Source organism: Ambystoma mexicanum, chromosome 10 (genome assembly GCF_040938575.1).
Source record: "Ambystoma mexicanum isolate Mex_15411 chromosome 10, UKY_AmexF1_1, whole genome shotgun sequence".
NCBI classification, from domain to species: domain Eukaryota; kingdom Metazoa; phylum Chordata; class Amphibia; order Caudata; family Ambystomatidae; genus Ambystoma; species Ambystoma mexicanum.
In genome coordinates, this window is record NC_090932.1 from 226281950 (window position 1) to 226304547 (window position 22598).

A 22598-nucleotide genomic window follows, 5' to 3' on the forward strand; every position below is an offset into this window, starting at 1 on the left:
GTAGATAAAGTGCACCTGTTCCATATCTACTTTTTGAGGACTGTTATGATCTTCTATTTCGAAATGTAATTCATTTTGTTCATCTAGTTTGCTATAGAATAACTGAAATAGAGACACCTAAATCCCAAGACTGTATACACAATGTTTAATCTTTTAGCCAAAACTTTATTAGCAGAGAAATCCATATTACACAGAAAAATGCTCCTGTAGTATCTCATGAGTCAGTATTGACATTGCAGGAGCCTTTCAATATTTGTTTTTCTTGTAAATTATTTTACATATGTCCTATGAATAATTCAGTGGTATATATATATATATATATATATATATATATATATATATATATAGACAGATAACAAGAAACTGGCAACACATGTTCACGACAACACGTTTTTTCTCAAGGCTTTTACCTTTAGTGAACATGTATAATAGCTAACTGAGGAAAAAGAGCACACAAACAGAAACAGAGAGAACAAGTTTCATTACTTGGTGCTCTAGGAAAACAATTACAAAAGTTGATAATATGACCACTTAGTGAGCTTGTGATGATAGTGTTTAGTCCTGTGGCTGCTAATGTATCAAACTGAGTGTGAACCCTTAATGTCTATTCATGATAGTCCTTTTACTATCTTAATAGGCAGCACACAACAAATTACATGCATGCAGAAGCTTCTACAAGAGAGATCACATGAGAGTAGACAGAGAGAAGGTGACTAATCATCAACATCTACTGAGAGACTAAAAGAAGAGCCATCTTGGCATGGTGATTTCTTATGTAAAACTATTATCATAATTCCATAATACTGGGCTCTACAGAGAATACCAGTATTCTCTATAGAGAATCATACTATATATAGTTGTATAGCATATAGAAATATTTTACAACAGATCTGATATTAGGATCGGAAACATACCAAAAGATATTATTTACACATAGCGTTATAACAATACTATAGAAATGTCATTATCTCTATGTAGAAAATGTATCTTTAAAAAAAAGGCTACAGAATGTGTGAGGAGCAAGATAACTTATGAAAATAGATACTTTCATGAGATCTTCAATAAAGTTCCAAGTATTAAAGTGTCCACTAATAAAGTGCAAATGTGCATACAAAGGTACTACAATGCATAAAAGCATCAGTATACATTCACAATTGTCCATCTATACATAGGTCTTACTACAAATATTCTCTTAGGTATCTCTTGAAAAATAACCAATCAATTAGCATTTCACTTTAAAGTTGGATATTCAGAAAACATATGTTCGCTGCCTCAACCTTTTAATGGACACTGTGGCTGATGGCAGGCCGTGCCGGGTAATAACGGTATATTCTACCAGGTATTAGCTACATCCTATGAAGCCGATTATAGTGTTGTAATACATGCTTGTAGGTAATAAGTTGTGTTTTTACCAATTTCTCAGCAGTCTTCTCTCCTACCTTTCCTGTCAAGTTTTCTCCAGTATGGAGTGACTGCTAAGGGAACAGATTGAGAAGAGGTTGTTACTATTCAGAACGTTCGCTCTTGTGTTCTTGTGTGACCCCGTAAATAATGATATTGATTATTTTATGTCCTCTGCTTCTTTGGTTAGCTGTCTTATTGATTTTCTAAATTGAAATGCCTTGAGAAAGCTCATATTGCCATGAAACATGTGGTTAAACTTTGTTTATTATCTAGCTACATGATTACAATTTAAAATGGCATATGGTTTGAACCAAGAGTAAAATTACCTTTTGAAATGCACACAGCCGTAAATTATGTGTACAGACAAAACAACATTGAAAGGCCCGTGGAATATTGGTCTACTGATTGAATGCTAACCTGTGCCATATTGATGGTCCATTTTCCTGCGTGAAACTAGGTTTATTCCGCTACTATTGTCTTTCAAATTAACATGTGCTGGTGTGATTTCCTTCCTTCCCACAATACCAAACTCGTGTTTCCCCCCAGAAAACAGATAATCAGCTCCACTACCTAGCAGCTGTTCGCCACCACCATTTCATGTTCATTAGTCAAAAAATGCCAGTCATATTTAACATTATTCTATTGAAATCATTCACTAAAGCATTTTCTTTCACTGTACACGCATGAAAAATGAAATGTTTCCTAACTAAATTAAAGAGTTGCTTATTTAATTTTTCTCTTTTCTCTTTTGTGTATTGTGAATAAAGGCAGTATGAATGGTAGGAATGTCAAAAGTGGTGTGTTTTCTTGGTAACACCCAATTATATCGATTGTATGGCCGTTTTGATCTATTGGGTGTTGCCGTTTTGGGCGAATACAAAAATACCAAACATGAGGAGCACTGGCTGCAGATGTGTCCCCCAAAATTGCTTGGGCCCCACGAACAAAACGTTCACGGGCAGACAACCCTATTCCGTTTTCTATATGTACGTTGCTGAAGTCATTCAGGGGTTTTCTGCATGTCACTTTGTGTGCGTGGCTTTTTGTTCAGTGCTTCCGTTTGATGACATGTATTGTTGAGATAGCCTTTATCGGGACAAACCATTGCTATTTTACAATACATTATGTGCAATAACAATGCTACATGTTATAGCGTTCCTTCATCGATGGGTGAAATTCTAATGGGTTTTTTCTGGGTACATTTTACCGAAATATATAGGGGGGGGGGGGTGGAAAAGTATATATAAGGGGTGGGATGGTCAGGAATAGGTTAAAAACAATAGGGGATAGGGTCTTGGGGGGCCCTCCAAAAATAAAAAATAAACAATTCCGATGAGTTTTTTCATTAAAAAATACTCTGAAAAAAGCATCGAAATTTCACCCATCGATGGAATGACACAGAACCTGTTACATGTGGGCTTGGTATGCAGTATCAGAAATATGAATCTATGTGATTTTGTTATGTTTCTATATAGTCACGTGGAAACCTTTGGAAAGATAACTGTTCTAAACTTGTTCCTGTTGAGTAATACAGGGTAGCACTTATGTTTGGACAGACCTTAAAAGGCAGAGACAGTAGGAGATATGTCAAAACTTCTTAGGCCAATCTACAAAATACCAGGAGCAGTATTTCACCTTGGCCCAGTCGCCATCCCTTTTGGCAGTAACCTACTCGGAAGCAAACCGAAGCAACAGTACCTTGTTCATCAACATCATTCCAAGAAAACAGAAACACTGCTCTGAGCATAGCTCGCTATAGGGTACGACTCATCAACCAATACTTCCTTGAAAGATTATTCTCTGAACACTTAAACTATTGTTCAATATCTGACAACCAAAACCTACCTTGAACCAGCAACTGCCAACAACAACAGGCCCACAGAAATGTCATCACCTTGTTCAAAATCATGGAAAATACTCCGGTAAAACAACATCACACACATCTTGTTAAATTCTATGTCCACAGTCGGCTCCATTCTCAGTTAGACAGTGATGTTTATCCCAGAATCCTAGCACCCAATAGAGCTGTAGAATGGCTTCCGGTCCTGCTGCATCGCATTGCTGCTTCTAATGCTGTAGAACGGCCTCCGGTCCTGCTGCATCGCATTGCTGCTTCCAATGCTGTAGAATGGCTTCCGGTCCTGCTGCATCGCATTGCTGCTTCTAATGCTGTAGAACGGCCTCCGGTCCTGCTGCATCGCATTCCTTCTTCTAATGCTGTACAACGGCTTCCGGTCCTGCTGCATCGCATTGCTGCTTCTAATGCTGTAGAACGGCTTCCGGTTCTGCTGCATCGCATTGCTGCTTCCAATGCTGTAGAACGGCTTCCGGTCCTGCTGCATCGCATTGCTGCTTCTAATGCTGTAGAAAGGCTTCCGGTCCTGCTGCATCGCATTGCTGCTTCTAATGCTGTAGAAAGGCTTCCTGTCCTGCTGCATCGCATTGCTGCTTCTAATGCTGTAGAATAGCTTCCGGTCCTGCTGCATCGCATTGCTGCTTCTAATGCTGTAGAACGGCTTCCGGTTCTGCTGCATCGCATTGCTGCTTCCAATGCTGTAGAACGGCTTCCGGTCCTGCTGCATCGCATTGCTGCTTCTAATGCTGTAGAAAGGCTTCCGGTCCTGCTGCATCGCATTGCTGCTTCTAATGCTGTAGAAAGGCTTCCTGTCCTGCTGCATCGCATTGCTGCTTCTAATGCTGTAGAATAGCTTCCGGTCCTGCTGCATCGCATTGCTGCTTCTAATGCTGTAGTACGGCTTCCGGTCCTGCTGCATCGCATTGCTGCTTCGAATGCTGTAGAATGGCTTCCAGTCCTGCTGCATCACATTGCTGCTTCTAATGCTGTAGAACCGCTTCCGGTCCAGCTGCATCGCATTGCTGCTTCTAATGCTGTAGATAGGCTTCCAGTCCTGCTGCATCGCATTGCTGCTTCTAATGCTGTAGAATGGCTTCCGGTCCTGCTGCACCGCATTGCTGCTTCTAATGCTGTAGAAAGGCTTCCGGTCCTGTAGAAAGGCTTCCGGTCCTGCTGCATCACATTGCTGCTTTGAATGCTGTAGAACGGCTTCTGGTCCTGCTGCATCGCATTGCTGCTTCTAATGCTGTAGAAAGGCTTCCGGTCCTGCTGCATAGCATTGCTGCTTCTAATGCTGTAGAACGGCTTCCGGTCCGTGGGTCCTGCTGCATCGCATTGCTGCTTCTAATGCTGTAGAACGGCTTCCGGTCCTGCTGCATCGCATTGCTGCTTCTAATGCTGTAGGAAGGCTTCCTGTCCTGCTGCATCGCATTGCTGCTTCTAATGCTGTAGAACGGCTTCCGGTCCTGCTGCATTGCATCGCTGCTTCTAATGCTACAGAATGGCTTCCGTTCCTGCTGGATCGCATCGCAGCTTCTAATGCTGTAGAACGGCTTCTGGTCCTGCTGCATCGCATCACTGCTTCTAATGCTGTAGAACGGCTTCCGGTCCTGCTGCATCGCATTGCTGCTTCTAATGCTGTAGAAAGGCTTTCGGTCCTGTAGAAAGGCTTCCGGTCCTGCTGCATCACATTGCTGCTTCTAATGCTGTGGAACGGCTTCCGGTTCTGCTGCATCGCATTGCTGCTTCCAATGCTGTAGAACGGCCTCCGGTCCTGCTGCATCGCATTCCTTCTTCTAATGCTGTAGAACGGCTTCCGGTCCTGCTGCATCGCATTGCTGCTTCTAATGCTGTAGAACGGCTTCCGGTTCTGCTGCATCGCATTGCTGCTTCCAATGCTGTAGAACGGCTTCCGGTCCTGCTGCATCGCATTGCTGCTTCTAATGCTGTAGAAAGGCTTCCGGTCCTGCTGCATCGCATTGCTGCTTCTAATGCTGTAGAAAGGCTTCCTGTCCTGCTGCATCGCATTGCTGCTTCTAATGCTGTAGAATAGCTTCCGGTCCTGCTGCATCGCATTGCTGCTTCTAATGCTGTAGAACGGCTTCCGGTTCTGCTGCATCGCATTGCTGCTTCCAATGCTGTAGAACGGCTTCCGGTCCTGCTGCATCGCATTGCTGCTTCTAATGCTGTAGAAAGGCTTCCGGTCCTGCTGCATCGCATTGCTGCTTCTAATGCTGTAGAAAGGCTTCCTGTCCTGCTGCATCGCATTGCTGCTTCTAATGCTGTAGAATAGCTTCCGGTCCTGCTGCATCGCATTGCTGCTTCTAATGCTGTAGTACGGCTTCCGGTCCTGCTGCATCGCATTGCTGCTTCGAATGCTGTAGAATGGCTTCCAGTCCTGCTGCATCACATTGCTGCTTCTAATGCTGTAGAACCGCTTCCGGTCCAGCTGCATCGCATTGCTGCTTCTAATGCTGTAGATAGGCTTCCAGTCCTGCAGCATCGCATTGCTGCTTCTAATGCTGTAGAACGGCTTCCGGTCCTGCTGCATCGCATTGCTGCTACTAATGCTGTAGAAAGGCTTCCGGTCCTGTAGAAAGGCTTCCGGTCCTGCTGCATCACATTGCTGCTTTGAATGCTGTAGAACGGCTTCTGGTCCTGCTGCATCGCATTGCTGCTTCTAATGCTGTAGAAAGGCTTCCGGTCCTGCTGCATAGCATTGCTGCTTCTAATGCTGTAGAACGGCTTCCGGTCCGTGGGTCCTGCTGCATCGCATTGCTGCTTCTAATGCTGTAGAACGGCTTCCGGTCCTGCTGCATCGCATTGCTGCTTCTAATGCTGTAGGAAGGCTTCCTGTCCTGCTGCATCGCATTGCTGCTTCTAATGCTGTAGAACGGCTTCCGGTCCTGCTGCATTGCATCGCTGCTTCTAATGCTACAGAATGGCTTCCGTTCCTGCTGGATCGCATCGCAGCTTCTAATGCTGTAGAACGGCTTCTGGTCCTGCTGCATCGCATCACTGCTTCTAATGCTGTAGAACGGCTTCCGGTCCTGCTGCATCGCATTGCTGCTTCTAATGCTGTAGAAAGGCTTTCGGTCCTGTAGAAAGGCTTCCGGTCCTGCTGCATCACATTGCTGCTTCTAATGCTGTAGAACGACTTCCGGTCCTGCTGCATCGCATTGCTGCTTCTAATGTTGTAGAAAGGCTTCCGGTCCTGCTGCATCGCATTGCTGCTTCTAATGATGTAGAACGGCTTCCGGTCCATGGGTCCTGCTGCATCGCATTGCTGCTTCTAATGCTGTAGAACAGCTTCCGGTCCTGCTGCATCGCATTGCTGCTTCTAATGCTGTAGAATGGCTTCCGGTCTCTGATTCGCATTGCTGCTTCTAATGCTGTAGAACGGCTTCCGGTCCTGCTGCATCGCATCGCTGCTTCTAATGCTGTAGAACGGCTTCCGGTTCTGCTGCATCACATCGCTGCTTCTAATGCTGTAGAACGGCTTCCAGTCCTGCTGCATCGCATCGCTGCTTCTAATGCTGGAGAACGGCTTCCAGTCCTTCTGCATCGCATCGCTGCTTCTAATGCTGTAGACCGGCTTCCGGTCCTGCTGCATCGCATTGCTGCTTCTAATGCTGGAGAACGGCTTCCAGTCCTTCTGCATCGCATTGCTGCTTCTAATGCTGTAGAACGGCTTCCTGTCCATGGGTCCTGCTGCATCGCATTGCTGCTTCTAATGCTGTAGAACGGCTTTCGGTCCTGCTGCATCGCATTGCTGCTTCTAATGCTGTAGAATGGCTTCCGGTCTCTGATTCGCATTGCTGCTTCTAATGCTGTAGAACGGCTTCCGGTCCTGCTGCATCGCATCGCTGCTTCTAATGCTGTAGAACGGCTTCCGGTCCTGCTGCATCACATCGCTGCTTCTAATGCTGTAGAACGGCTTCCGGTTCTGCTGCATCACATCGCTGCTTCTAATGCTGTAGAACGGCTTCCAGTCCTTCTGCATCGCATCGCTGCTTCTAATGCTGTAGAAAGGCTTCCTGTCCTGCTGCATCGCATTGCTGCTTCTAATGCTGTAGAACGGCTTCCGGTCCTGCTGCATTGCATCGCTGCTTCTAATGCTACAGAACGGCTTCCGTTCCTGCTGGATCGCATCGCAGCTTCTAATGCTGTAGAACGGCTTCTGGTCCTGCTGCATCGCATCACTGCTTCTAATGCTGTAGAACGGCTTCCGGTCCTGCTGCATCGCATTGCTGCTTCTAATGCTGTAGAAAGGCTTCCGGTCCTGTAGAAAGGCTTCCGGTCCTGCTGCATCACATTGCTGCTTCTAATGCTGTAGAACGACTTCCGGTCCTGCTGCATCGCATTGCTGCTTCTAATGTTGTAGAAAGGCTTCCGGTCCTGCTGCATCGCATTGCTGCTTCTAATGCTGTAGAACGGCTTCCGGTCCATGGGTCCTGCTGTATCGCATTGCTGCTTCTAATGCTGTAGAACGGCTTCCGGTCCTGCTGCATCGCATTGCTGCTTCTAATGCTGTAGAATGGCTTCCGGTCTCTGATTCGCATTGCTGCTTCTAATGCTGTAGAACGGCTTCCGGTCCTGCTGCATCGCATCGCTGCTTCTAATGCTGTAGAACGGCTTCCGGTCCTGCTGCATCGCATTGCTGCTTCTAATGCTGGAGAACGGCTTCCAGTCCTTCTGCATCGCATTGCTGCTTCTAATGCTGTAGAACGGCTTCCGGTCCATGGGTCCTGCTGCATCGCATTGCTGCTTCTAATGCTGTAGAACGGCTTCCGGTCCTGCTGCATCGCATTGCTGCTTCTAATGCTGTAGAATGGCTTCCGGTCTCTGATTTGCATTACTGCTTCTAATGCTGTAGAACGGCTTCCGGTCCTGCTGCATCGCATCGCTGCTTCTAATGCTGTAGAACGTCTTCCGGTCCTGCTGCATCACATCGCTGCTTCTAATGCTGTAGAACGGCTTCCAGTTCTGCTGCATCACATCGCTGCTTCTAATGCTGTAGAACGGCTTCCAGTCCTTCTGCATCGCATCGCTGCTTCTAATGCTGTAGAAAGGCTTCGTGTCCTGCTGCATCGCATTGCTGCTTCTAATGCTGTAGAACGGCTTCCGGTCCTGCTGCATTGCATCGCTGCTTCTAATGCTACAGAACGGCTTCCGTTCCTGCTGGATCGCATCGCAGCTTCTAATGCTGTAGAACGGCTTCCGGTCCTGCTGCATCGCATCGCTGCTTCTAATGCTGTAGAACGGCTTCCGGTCCTGCTGCATCGCATTGCTGCTTCTAATGCTGTAGAAAGGCTTCCGGTCCTGTAGAAAGGCTTCCGGTCCTGCTGCATCACATTGCTGCTTCTAATGCTGTAGAACGACTTCCGGTCCTGCTGCATCGCATTGCTGCTTCTACTGTTGTAGAAAGGCTTCCGGTCCTGCTGCATCGCATTGCTGCTTCTAATGCTGTAGAACGGCTTCCGGTCCATGGGTCCTGCTGCATCGCATTGCTGCTTCTAATGCTGTAGAACGGCTTCCGGTCCTGCTGCATTGCATTGCTGCTTCTAATGCTGTAGAATGGCTTCCGGTCTCTGATTCGCATTGCTGCTTCTAATGCTGTAGAACGGCTTCCGGTCCTGCTGCATCGCATTGCTGCTTCTAATGCTGTAGAACGGCTTCCGGTCCTGCTGCATCGCATCGCTGCTTCTAATGCTGTAGAACGGCTTCCGGTTCTGCTGCATCACATCGCTGCTTCTAATGCTGTAGAACGGCTTCCAGTCCTGCTGCATCGCATCGCTGCTTCTAATGCTGGAGAACGGCTTCCAGTCCTTCTGCATCGCATCGCTGCTTCTAATGCTGTAGAATGGCTTCCGGTCCTGCTGCATCGCATTGCTGCTTCTAATGCTGGAGAACGGCTTCCAGTCCTTCTGCATCGCATTGCTGCTTCTAATGCTGTAGAACGGCTTCCGGTCCATGGGTCCTGCTGCATCGTATTGCTGCTTCTAATGCTGTAGAACGGCTTCCGGTCCTGCTGCATCGCATCGCTGCTTCTAATGCTGGAGAACGGCTTCCAGTCCTTCTGCATCGAATCGCTGCTTCTAATGCTGTAGAACGGCTTCCGGTCCTGCTGCATCGCATTGCTGCTTCTAATGCTGTAGAACGGCTTCCAGTCCTGCTGCATCGCATTGCTGCTTCTAATGCTGTAGAACGGCTTCCGGTCCATGGGTCCTGCTGCATCGCATTGCTGCTTCTAATGCTGTAGAACGGCTTCCGGTCCTGCTGCATCGCATCGCTGCTTCTAATGCTGGAGAACGGCTTCCAGTCCTTCTGCATCGAATCGCTGCTTCTAATGCTGTAGAACGGCTTCCGGTCCTGCTGCATCGCATTGCTGCTTCTAATGCTGTAGAACGGCTTCCAGTCCTGCTGCATCGCATTGCTGCTTCTAATGCTGTAGAACGGCTTCCGGTCCATGGGTCCTGCTGCATCGCATTGCTGCTTCTAATGCTGTAGAACGGCTTCCGGTCCTGCTGCATCGCATCGCTGCTTCTAATGCTGGAGAACGGCTTCCAGTCCTTCTGCATCGAATCGCTGCTTCTAATGCTGTAGAACGGCTTCCGGTCCTGCTGCATCGCATTGCTGCTTCTAATGCTGTAGAACGGCTTCCGGTCCTGCTGCATCGGGGATTCCGCTGGACCACTTCTCTAATGTAGCATGAGTATGTGTCACAAAGCTTGTGTGGCACCTCACAGGGATCTGAAATAATAAGTATTCTTAATCTTGTACTCTTAACTCTCTCACTCGATATTGTAATATATTGCAGCCTTATTTGCCAAGTGTATGCCACTCGACCAAAGGTTCAAGCAACATAAGCCAATAAAAAACACTGGTCCGCTGCTCGCTATTTAATTGTCAAAGGTTGTCCGGAGCTTTCCCTGGTGTTTTAGTGTTTGGTTTAATTGGGCTACTAATCTGGGCAGGAGAGGGGTTCCCTTAGGCTCTCTTTGGCTCATGTGGCCGTGGCGCCACTGCTATGCTATCAGGGCAGAGTAGTTTGGAGGGTAACAGGGTGAACAGCGATATGTGGTAAGAAGACCTTAATACTTCAAATAAAAGATTATGTCAAGTATATTTCATATATCTCCACATGTAAGTAATTATTTACTGCCAAGTAATCTGGTATCATCTTTGATCCCATGCTTTCCTCCTTCCTTCATATCTCTTACACTGCCCGTTCCTGGCATTTACAGCCATATACTATTTGTAAAGCTTGTTCTTTTTTTTCCTTTCACGTTGCCAAACTCTTAATCTCTGCATTCATGTTCTCTCCTCTTTATTGCTATCCAACGCCCCTCCCTGGTCGGTCTTGGCCAACCAGATAACGCTGTACGCGTTCTCTTTGGACTTTATCCTCGTGGTTCTATTTCTCTTCTCTGGCCTCCCTCTACTAGTTGCCCTTTGATTCCCATCTTCTTTTTCACTTTCATTGCATCGCCTGGAAGTCTATCCATGGCCTTGCCCCCTCCCCCGCCCCCCATCTCTCCTTGCTGGGTTCTCTCTATACCACCGTGTGATCTCTGCTCTCAAGCTCATGCTCTTCTTTCTGTTCCTAAACATCCATGTGTTCACTCCCACTTTCGTTCGTCTCTCTCTCTCTCTCTCTCTCTCTCTCTCTCTCTCTCTCTCTCTCTCTCTCTCTCTCTCTCTCTCTCTCTGTGTCTCTCTCTCTCTCTCTCTCTCTCTCTCTCTCTCTCTCTCTCTATGTCTCTCTCTCTCTCTCTCTCTCTCTCTATGTCTCTCTCTCTCTCTCTCTCTCTCTCTCTCTCTCTCTCTCTCTCTCTCTCTCTCTCTCTCTCTCTCTCTCTCTCTCTCTCTCTCTCTCTCTCGGATCTCCTTCATGTTCTGTCTTGTGACCCTGTCGTAAACTACACTTTTCTTCTCTCTCTTTGAGGTACTTTTCTAAGTCACTGTATTATTGTCATTTCCTCATCTGTATTATTTGTTATGCTCAGCGCTTTCGTGAAAGTTCTTCACAAAGTCATTAAATACAAATGTCTTTATTTATTTAATATACTTTTAGCCTTACGGCTTTGCATATACAAACATTAAAAGAACAACTTTACACAGTACACATACAGAATACAAGACATTCACCAAAGGTCATGTAATAGTAAACATGGAATTCACTTAAAACGCCAAGTTCATAAAATACCTAAAATCTCTTTACACGTCCAATAAAATGTTACCATAAATTATATAAAATTGAGGTCATTGACTTCCATGAATGCAGGCCAGATCATAAATATATCATTAAAATCCACATGATTGTTAGAGAATTTGATGGATGTTGCACTGATAGCGGCAACACTCACACCTTTTACAAGAAGGTGTTCCAATGATTCGATTACATTTTCGCCACACAATCTGTACTTCCGATCAGATCGAAGGATACCAACTTTACCGCCCTTAAATAGAATTACACAGTACCAGGTAAGTAAATTCAAAGAAAAACCTAGGTTTGTAGGTGGACACGTTCTTTGGCTCCTAACTGTCTGGTCAGGCTTGGCATCAATCGCGGCGTTCAGGATGGTCACTGCTCTTAACGTGTACCACAGGGAGGCCGCTAGGCATTTTCCCATTCAGGCACAGCAGAGGTGTTCCTTACACTACACCTGGGGAGACAGACCAAGGACTGACTGGCAGCAAGTGAGGGGGTTCTTCTGATGTGCTGTTAGAATGAGGCAATAAGATATAAACCTAGGAATGCCCGTCGGCTCCATAAGAACGATCAAACATGGTTAGAAAGGTGCTTCATGCTTCTCCAGAAGGACTATGAAATGCTTAGGTACCTCACAGGTGGAGATTATTGGTTGTTTCCGTCTACTACTGTCATGAACCCAGCGTTGGTGCAGGTCAGTGGTTGCAGAGGTGTGGTCCGGGGCATAATGAGTATCCAGCATCATTTGGAAGTAGCTCCAGGGGGCCGATCACAAAGGAGTAACAGAAAGGCACCATATGCTTACTTCTGAAGCTGGGGCTATGGAATCTACTCATGGACGTTATCTAGTGGTCGACAGGGGTCGCCCCTGCGACCCCTGAAGTCTCCCTTGCTACCCTTAGGAAAAATGTAAAAAAACAAAAAACATTTTTTTTTTTATTGCAGTCCCTGGGCTGTGGCCAGCAGCATGTGGCTCTTTGTTTCTGGAGTGGCTGGTGTTCTGGTAGCTATAGCCGGTAAGATAGCTCAGTGGGTAGAGCGCTCGCTACTGCAATGTTTGTGTGATCTGCAGATTGCAGGTTCAACTCCCGGCAAGATCAACTCAGCCTTTCTTCCTGCTGAGGTTGATAATTGAGTACCAACACAGGTGGATATTGTATGTATATTTGTTCTATATGAAGCACTTAAGCTTAAGTGCTATATAATAACACATCATTATCATTTGGCCTTGGACGTCTGCTTGCATTCAGAGTAATTTGGTAATATGGGCATATACGCGCTGATATTAACAAGGCATTTGGTGATCCATTCTTGTATGCAATGTATATCACTTTACAGTGATATCGTAACCATATTTTTCATAGTGTACTTAGAAACAAAGCTAGGTGATGCCACTTCCTGTTTTGTGAAGGGGTGAAAGGTTGTGTTCCATCACTTCCTGTGATGTCACATCAGGGTGGGGTCAGATGACATCATGTCCTGTGATGTCATCAGAGATCAAGGGTCATGTCATGTCACTTCGCTACCCCTGGCATTTTGGTGAAATGACGTCCTTGAGTCAACTGGTTAGTTGAGATTGGTGCAGCTCTAATGGCCAAAGGTTGCAGGACGACTAAAGCGATGGTGCTCAGGTACGAGTCCCTCAGCGCGAGGACACTTATATATTCTTTGCTCATTCGTGTATTGTCTGGACTAGCTTCAGGCCTCATAATCTATTCAGGTTTCGGTTTCCTCGCCTCTTTGTTGTTAGGTTATGCACTGGTAATCAGCAAGTAATGCGTCTTGAGGGCAGAGGGTGGAGGCTAATGTTAAGGCTGGTCATGCTGAGTCAGGAGAAGTGAGAACAGAGCCTGATCTGAGTCTGGTTGATGAGATTCCAGTTTTCGTGTTCACCAGGAAAGATCTTCACCATCAGGATTGCTCTTGTAAATGTGCTGGTTCCAACAGGGCTTCTGCATTTTCTCCTCATTTAGGAACTTGTCCCTCAAGGTCTACATGTATCCTGATCCCCACTTTATATTGGGAATTTGAGCCGCAGGATCTGGGGGTGAATACGGGCCAAACTTAGTACGGCATCCATTAGAACATTTGGGTGGCCACCCTACCAGCAGACTTTCCACATTTAAACTGTGTGGGCTTTTTTCGGCGCATCCTCACTGAGATGCGGGTTTAGTTCCGAATACAGAAACAATTCACAAACCAGCTCTATCTGGCCTTGGAGCGTCAAGCCAGCAGAGTACCATCCATACAGGACTACATCTGTATCACATTCGGTCTTACATTCAAATAACACCTGGTGTTGGTACTCTGGACTAAAGTTTACGATGGGTTCTCTGGTAGTCTCATCTATGGGTTACATGAAAACTGTACTATCTAGAATTAAATAAAGGCTGCCACCAACCATGCCAACCAGTGAAACCACCATAGCCAGCTTTGTAAGGTCATTCAACATAGGGAATATATTTGGTGTACCCTGACCTGGGGTGGTTTAGGGTTCATCAGGGGGCAAACCCGTATTCGTGTCTCTGATGAATCCTTAGATTCAGATTAATCAGAGAAAGAATTGGTAAACCAGTTAGGGAACACTAAACCAATGAGGACTATCATGTAATAATGGCCATGAACCACCTTAAACTGAAAGACCTAATGACCAAACCAGCATTTAAAATTTTCAACCAACGCCTCGGCACCCACGCCCCAATCAATCCCACCACCATCTATCCAGCCATCAAATTCTCATCTACAGTGAAGATTCAACAGGTAATTCAGATTATCATGCTCATGCTTGCAGCAAAGCAGGGAGGCTAATAGTAACCCATGAGTTGGCTCATGCCCTCACTAAGTACCACTTCTCAAGCAACTGCTCCTATTTATTCATGCAAGCGACAGATTACCAATTGTTGGATGAACCCCCATCTAGACTAAGCAAACTCCTTTTATCTGGGACAGCTTGTGCTGTTAGCCTGTGCAAACCATCACAACAAACTTAAGAGCAAGAACCAATCTTTGGCCATTGATCCAACCCACGCTGCTGACTTTTCAGAGGCACTTCATAATCTCTGGTGGGTGATTGTCATTTTCCCCACTCTGTTTACCATATAGTGACTCCTGTGAGCTCTTTCTGAGTTGCACCACACAAATCCTGCCAACCGTCCATAGAAGTCCACTGTGATTTTGACCAATTCCCCACCGATGTACCCAAGTGCGTCTACTGGCTCGCCTTAAGGTCGCCTTAAGGTCTGGAGGATTGCCTTCTTAGACACCCTGTCAGTCCTTTACTGGTTCCACGTGAGCTACTGCTTGACCTCCACATTGCCAGGCCAGAAGCTTATCGACATGCTCCATTTAGCCACCCTACAATATCGCCTCAGGAGACCCACAATCACCCAGGTGATCTCCATCATGCCTGCTTTGCAGACCCAGGCCTGGTACCCCATGAACTCCCAGGAGATCACCAGCCTGCAGGTGTTTGCACATACTCACTTAGATGCACCTTCTGCCCTATAATTCCCTGTCCTGTCAGAGCCAGTCAGTGTACCTGCACCTGGAGGATGAAGTGTCATAGAACCTGTAACTTCAGCAGAGGCAAAATCCAGCCTAAATGACCTCCTGAAGGTGAAGCTAAGGACTGCAGTAGCTATGAGCCCCTCCACAGCCATTGTGGCTGCATCATTCTCTGAGGCATCTCTTAAACCGCGGTGTGGTGAGACCATGAGTGGTGAACGTTCCCACAGAGAGCATTTTGGCATCATTGCCTACAGTGCCTCTTATGGGGAGGGCCAGTAAGGGCATAGCTAGAGATCCCCCTCTACACTATGCATGGTTCATGCTTTTAGAACGTCTTGTATTATAGTTGTGTCAATGCCTGGTGCTGACTTTGTTCTCTTTGTGTTTTTGCAGCTCTGCATACAGGACATTCCACGGCATCCACCCTACCTGGATACGGCCGCAGCAGCCTCAGCAGAGTAAGCTCACCTCTACATGTAGCCTCCTATCAACCTATAATCAGACCTGAACCTAGCACGTCATCAACACACGTTCAGCCCCACCCAGGGCAGATCCTTCAGCTCATAACCTTCACTTGTTACGCCATCAGCATCAGCCCAACCTTCTCTTCGCTAATCATCTGCTGTAACTAAGCTCATCACATGTAACAGTGCCTCGATGCCCATGGGCTGTTTGCGTGCTATATACATTTAAATAAATAAATAAATCAGCATAAACCCAGACCTGCATTTGGCACATCATCAGCATAAGGTTAGATCTGCACTTGGCACATCATCAGCATAAGGGCAGGTCTGCACTTATCACATCATCAGCATAAGGGCAGGTCTGCTCTTGGCACATCATCAGCATAAGGGCAGGTCTGCTCTTGGCACATCATCAGCATAAGGGCAGGTCTGCACTTGGCACATCATCAGCATAAGGGCAGGTCTGCACTTGGCACATCATCAGCATAAGGGCAGGTCTGCACTTGGGACATCATCAGCATAAGGGCAGGTCTGCTCTTGGCACATCATCAGCATAAGGGCAGGTCTGCTCTTGGCACATCATCAGCATAAGTGCACTTGGCACATCATCAGCATAGACCTAGACCTGCACATGCCACATCACCGACATTAGCCCAGACGCGCACTTGCAACATTATCATCATAAGGCCAGCTCTGCGCTTGACACATCATGAGCACAAGCCCAGCTCTTCCCTGGTCATGACAATACAGTTTGTCTGGACCCCCATATGGTATAATAGCACAGTAGGCGCGGAACTACAGAGGGTTCCACATCAGGTTGACCAGCTCCGTACTGCATCTCCAGATTAAAGGAGACCCTGCTCCCTCGCTTAATATGGCGCATCCACAGTTGTTCCAAGGTGCATTTTAGCAAACCAATGTTGATTGCCTGTCAGTTCTCCTCGTCCAAAGAGCCAGCTGCCTTTCTGTCATGTTAACAGATATCAAGTTCAACATTTTTTTTTAACTTTACAGAATTAAACCAAAGTGGTAATCACTTGCACAGAGTACACTACAAACTGAATTCTCTCTACTCCATATTTGCCCCTTGTCGCTCTGATGCATAGTTCTGTATGAGTTTCCCATCATGCACTCCTGCAGAGCCAAAGATCAGGCTGGCTTTCTAAGCACTTTCCATGGCTTCTGATTGGGCATGAGTTCAATTTCTCTCTTCTTACTTTCCAGCTACAGTCTGCTGAGTTTACCTCTCCGGACTCCGGGTCAGTGGGGGCAGGTAAGAGACAGATGTGGGATTTGCAGATGCATAGCGCGTGTGGGAATGATAAAAGACTATGGGCTATATGAGTGCCTTGTTTGTGCATTGGTGTCTGGTTAGATGTGTGTGCAAGTGTTTCATAATGATGATGACTATAAGTGTATGTGTGTATATTGTGCTCAATTCATGACCTGATTCTGAACTGCACTATACCCTGTTACAACACATAGGGGCTCATTCTCCATGAGCCGTGCCATAAAAATAATGCATAAAAGACTTGCACAACTTGCATTTCCACCGCCTCCCTTCCTCTCCACCATACAAATTCCCCAGGATTTGCTGCAGCGTGGCAGGCAGCGTGTACAATTAAACGCTGCCTACCATGCGTGCTTTCCCTGCACATTTGCAGTCCGCTGTGCAAATGAGGAATATTTGGCGGCGGGTCCTGGCTAAGCATGAGTGTAAACAAATTGAGAAAAATGTGCTCCAATTGGGGCAATGTTGGATTGCTCAGGTCATTTCACCGAGGGGACTACTGCATGCAGCATGCAGAGCCCCAATGCAATTTTAATTTGTTTTGGCAGATGGTGTAATTTCAACACAGAATCCAAGCCGATCTGGGGTTCCCTGTTTGAATTACACCAATTTCAGAACAGGTTGCAAATGTCTCCCGCCATGTCCGTGCATGGTAGGAGGCATTTAAATGGATTTCTATGTAATCCATCTGCTCTGATCAGGTGTAAAAATCAAGCGAGTGTTGTAGGAATTCATACCATCTCTGCTCGCATGAGGATGGAGATGCTATCGGATTTGCATGGCAGAGCAGCGGGGGATGGTGGATTGGAGAATTATGATCCATCCATGCCCCTGCTCCACAACACTAATCCACTAAAATCACACAATGGTAAAATAAAAAAAAGCCTTCATAAATGTTCCATGAATTATTTGCACTGCATTGGCAAAATGACCCATGTACTGTTCTCACACCCATTAGATATAATACAAAGACTGTGAACACAGCTGAATCTTAATATGGCCTCACACAGGGTAGTGTGTGTGTCTGTGTGTGTGAAACTGCGTGTGTGTGCATGTGCACCTGAGTGTGGGTGCATGTATGTGGGTGCGTGTGTTAGAGAGTGAGAGGGGGAGGCAGAGGAAAGGCATGCTGCCTGCGAGGCTGGTTGTTGGTTTTAAAGGTGAGGCGAGCGAGAGTTGCAAGGGGAGGAGTCTTTGTAGTTGGTTCATGAAATGGCATGTTCTAAATTCACTCATCTTTACTTTTCTTTCTCTTTTTTTCAGCAATTCAGGTAAGTCTGTTCACTAACCTTCCGTTTTAAATGACAGTTGCTTGCCCTTTGTATGAAAAAGGAGTGCTTCTACCCCATAATTGGGATCTGTTAGTAATAAAAGGAGTGCTTCTACTCCATAATTGGGATCTGTTAGTAATAAAAGGAGTGCTTCTACCCAATAATTGGGATCTGTTAGTAATAAAAGGAGTGCTTCTACTCCATAATTGGGATCTGTTAGTAATAAAAGGAGTGTTCCTACTCCATAATTGGGATCTGTTAGTAATAAAAGGAGTGCTTCTACCCCATAATTGGGATCTGTTAGTAATAAAAAGGAGTGCTTCTACTCCATAATTGGGATCTGTTAGTAATAAAATGAGTGTTCCTACCCCATAATTGGGATCTGTTAGTAATAAAAGGAGTGCTTCTACCCCATAATTAGGAACTGTTAGTAACAAAGGGAGTGCTTCTACCCCATAATTGGGATCTGTTAGTAATAAAAGGAGTGATTCTACCCCATAAATAGGATCTGTTAGTAATAAAAGGAGTGCTTCTACTCCAGAATTGGGATCTGTTAGTAATAAAAGGAGTGCTTCTATCCCATAATTGGGATCTGTTAGTAATAAAAGGAGTGCTTCTACTCCAGGATTGGGATCTGTTAGTAATAAAGGGAGTGATTCTACCCCATAATTGGGATCTGTTAGTAATAAAAGAAGTGCTTCTACCCCAGAATTGGGATCTGTTAGTAATAGAAGGACTGCTTCTACTCCAGAATTGGGATCTGTTAGTAATAAAAGGAGTGCTTCTACCCCATAATAAGGATCTGTTAGTGAGATATTTGGACCTGAGAGTAGGGCTTTCTCTGAGACCTGCAATGAGGAGACATATCCAGTGTGGAGTCCATCCTCCTGTCCGGACTGGCACTGGCCGGTTCTAGATCAGTTCCTGGGAGACATCCCTTGTGCCCCACCCTGTAATGTGACTCCTCTGTCTCTGGATCTCCTCTCGGCTTCTTATGAAGAAGCGTCTAACACTCTCTTTCACGCTGTCACTTACTCCCGTTCAGCACTGTATTGTTATCCATTGTTTGGTAACCCCTGTCTCCTTATGAGGAGTAGAGCACTACCCTAAGGAAAACCATTGAAAAAACCATAAACAAACCACCGCCTTCCATGGCAGGTCATTGGCAATTCACATGTACTCGTGGTTTATCAATGATCATAAGAAAGAGGAGTCCTCTCCTTCCTCTTTGGTCGCCTTCGTCCCTTGTATTCAGTGGAACTAGGACTCCCCATTTTCCCAAACAAAGCAGGCTTGAAACTCTGACACATGGGAAATACTGTCACAGGTGCACAAAAGGTGCATTCAGTAGCCTGAGCATCTGGTGAAGAATTGGGTGCAAAATAGTCCTTAAGAATGAAGGAGATCATTCGTTTCAGAATCTAAGGCACAAGGAGTTGCGTAATGGGTAATATTGGGGGGATCACAGAGAGAAATCTGTAGGTAGGACTCACCTCCTCACCCATTATTCGTGAACACTGTATACTGTACTGTTCAGATCCTGGCCTAAAAGGGGTTGTTCTTGAAGCCAGCTCACCCTCAGATTCTGTCCTTTTGCAGAATGGAGATGGATTGAGGTCGCGGATGGACCGGGGTAATTCCCTGCCAAGTATTCTGGAGCAAAAGGTAAGCACCATTGCCAGGTCTGAGATGCGTGATGAGGTGAGAATCTTGAACCAGTGCCCATGCCAAACCAATGCATGGCATCTCCCCTAACCAGAAAGATTGCACCTCTAGAGCCTAGCATCTGAATGTTTGTACAATAAAGTTATACATTCATATAGCCACCAGTGTGTGTTCATATAATGTTTAGGATGTCAATCAGCTGTTTACGCTGAAAGGGAATGTTTAGAATGTTGGAACAGATGATTCCATCTTCTAAGTAATGGTCCCTGAATAAATGTGTAGCATATTTCAGTGGAATTGTCATAGGAAGTGGATATAAAGGCAATCAGTGGAATGCATTTGAGAAGAAGTGACGTAGGAGAAATGCCCAAAACGGTCCTGCAAAAATGAGCAGGAAGAGAAGGTTAGGGGACTGGCAGATTAATGTTAATGTTAAAGGATATTTGTTCTGTGCACTATCACCACCGGAGTGGTCCTCTGGCGCTCTCATGCGCAGCTTATTTGGTCGCAGGAGAATTGGTTGCAGATTTTTTGATGAATTTTGCAGCATGTACATGTGAGGGTGTGGGTTTAGGGAAATCATTTTTGTAAGGGGATAAAGGGGACCGAGGGCTCCGGAGAGTATGGAGCAAAATCAACCTGTCAAAAATAAAATTCCCCCAATTCTCCTTCGACCGAATAGCTTTGATGATCAGGCAATGCCCTAAATCGAGTGGAGAAGAGGTGTTTGTTTGGATTCAGATTGGTTTGCAGGAAAAAAAAATGATTCTTACCTGTGATCCCATGGATATCTGGCCTGTAGCACTGGGTACCAGTCAGTCAAGCACCAAGCTTAGAAGCAGGTATGTTGGTCTGTTTCGGAACTATGGACCACGTTTCCTACACTGCCCACAAAAGAGGCTGCAGAGGAAACGTTGCACATGGAAGAGTGTCCAAGGAGGAAGCGGGCACAAGAGGGGTGAGTAGGCCAGAAAGAGGAAGGCATAGGAGGGACAAACAGGCCCAGAAGTTGGGAGAGCAGGGATGAGCAGGTAAATGGTTCAAGCTGGCCATGGTGAAATTGGACGGGCGGGACAGGGCACCAAGAAGATACTAACCCTAACATGAAGGGTTAGGGCGGGCAGAGATGGGAGCAAGAAGGAGAAGATGTGGAGTCAGGGGGCATGGTACAAGGGATTTAGGGGTCAACCCCCCCGCCTTCCGATAAGAAGGATGCATATCTATGTATAGCACGTTTATGGCCATTTTTTCTTCAGAGCGACCTCAGACAGGAAAGTAATAGACATAGAACCATGTTGGTCCTAGGTTTAAAGATTTCTTGGGTTCCAGCAAAGTAACTTAGGTTGCATGCCTTAATGTTTTTTGAGCTACTGTTACAAATGTACTGTGGTAGCGCGTAAACATCTAAACCGTAGATTTAACCACTTTAATTTGCTTCGTTATTCCAGATTTATCCCTATGAAATGCTAATGGTGACCAACAGAGGGCGTCTGAAACTCCCACCTGGAGTGGATCGCACAAGACTTGAGGTAGGATGAGGACTAAAAGCTGGCCAGGATGTTCCTGGTTGTGTATGTGGATGGTTCCGCGTGCACTGGCTGGATGTTCCAGTGTGGGCACTTAGGGTGACCTATTGTGTGAGAGCACACGATCCTAGGAGTGCTTCGAGATGGTCCTGGGTGGGCATGTATGGTGGTCACTTGTGTGAAATCAGGTGGTCCTGGGTGTGCCTTTGTGAATGTATCGTATTGGACCAGTTCAGTGGTCCGGGGTGGACCAGTGGGTGTCGTGCTTTATGTGCCCATGGAAGGGCCATTGTATGCAGGCAATTGGGCTTCATTATGAGCATGCCGGTCTGGAAAAAAGATGCCAGTAACAACGGTTACCAGCACATTTTCCAGAACTGAATAATCTGAAGCTTCGAGTAGGGACAGTGAACTACCAGCTGGGCTGACGCGCCGGTAGTACAGGCCCCTAGCAGTAGATAATTCACTGAAGCACCGGCATAGTTATCAATGGTGCCAGTGCTTCAGTGGTTCCCATCCCATGGAGCCCAACAGGACCTCTTGGGAATGGGAATTTACCGTTCCACTGTAGTCCATAATATCCCAGTAACACCAGGCTATTGAGTGGCAGAAATGGTAAGCCGAAGTTGCCGGTAAGCCGCCCGTACTACCGACAGTTTACCGGCAACCTTGTAATGAGCCCATCTGTAACTTTGTTTATTTATTAGATAACCTTCATGAATATAGGTGGGTGCTGCTCAGAGATTACATCAAAAGTAGAGCACAAGAGATTGCCGATGCTGGGATGCAAGTAAGACTGATGATAGTGAGATGGTACATGCGTCCACGTTAGTGAGACGCATATGTGCCACCTTTTAGAATCCCCCGGAGATGGTGGATCTGGCTATTAAAGCACCACCTGTGTGCCAGCTGGTGTCACAGACAGTGATGTCATAGGAAATGGGACATCAACCCCCACACTAATCTTGAGCTTGCGAACATAGGAATAGGCAGCGTGCTGCTTAGGAACAGTGTGTGGCCTAAACAAATGAGCGTGGGATCAGGTGACTGAGGCGGGGCCACCAGCTTTATACGAAGTAAGGGAGGCCAGCCTATCTAGGAAGGGTCCCACCTGCCCCATATACCGATTGGGGTAGCAACGTTGCTCAGTAGAATCCCAAGACTCACATAAATCCCTCCCCTTAATGAGACAGCATTGTGCCACCAACCCAAGCACAGAAGGGGTCTGCCTGGATGCATCCATGATGTCTGCATCCAGCTCCAGTTGCGGCATGTAAAGTGGGCATAGAGCGGAGGGGGATCAATGACCAAGATGACTTCCTTGAATGAACCCTTGGTCACCTCCGCTCCTCTAGTTTGGTGCCACTCAGCCTGGGCTCTCGTTTCCTACTGCTTCTTTT

General features: G+C 46.3%; 1 protein-coding gene across 1 annotated transcript in view; it reads left to right on the forward strand.

Annotated features, from left to right (window-relative positions):
* Positions 1-22598, forward strand: part of DMTN (dematin actin binding protein) — a 474403-nt gene that overhangs the window by 437565 nt on the left and 14240 nt on the right. Inside the window, exons 12-15 of the mRNA XM_069617734.1 lie at positions 15375-15439; positions 16670-16704; positions 19579-19672; positions 21121-21201. Of these exons, the coding sequence (XP_069473835.1) occupies positions 15375-15439; positions 16670-16704; positions 19579-19672; positions 21121-21201 (275 nt within the window). The remainder of the gene's footprint in view (positions 1-15374; positions 15440-16669; positions 16705-19578; positions 19673-21120; positions 21202-22598) is intronic.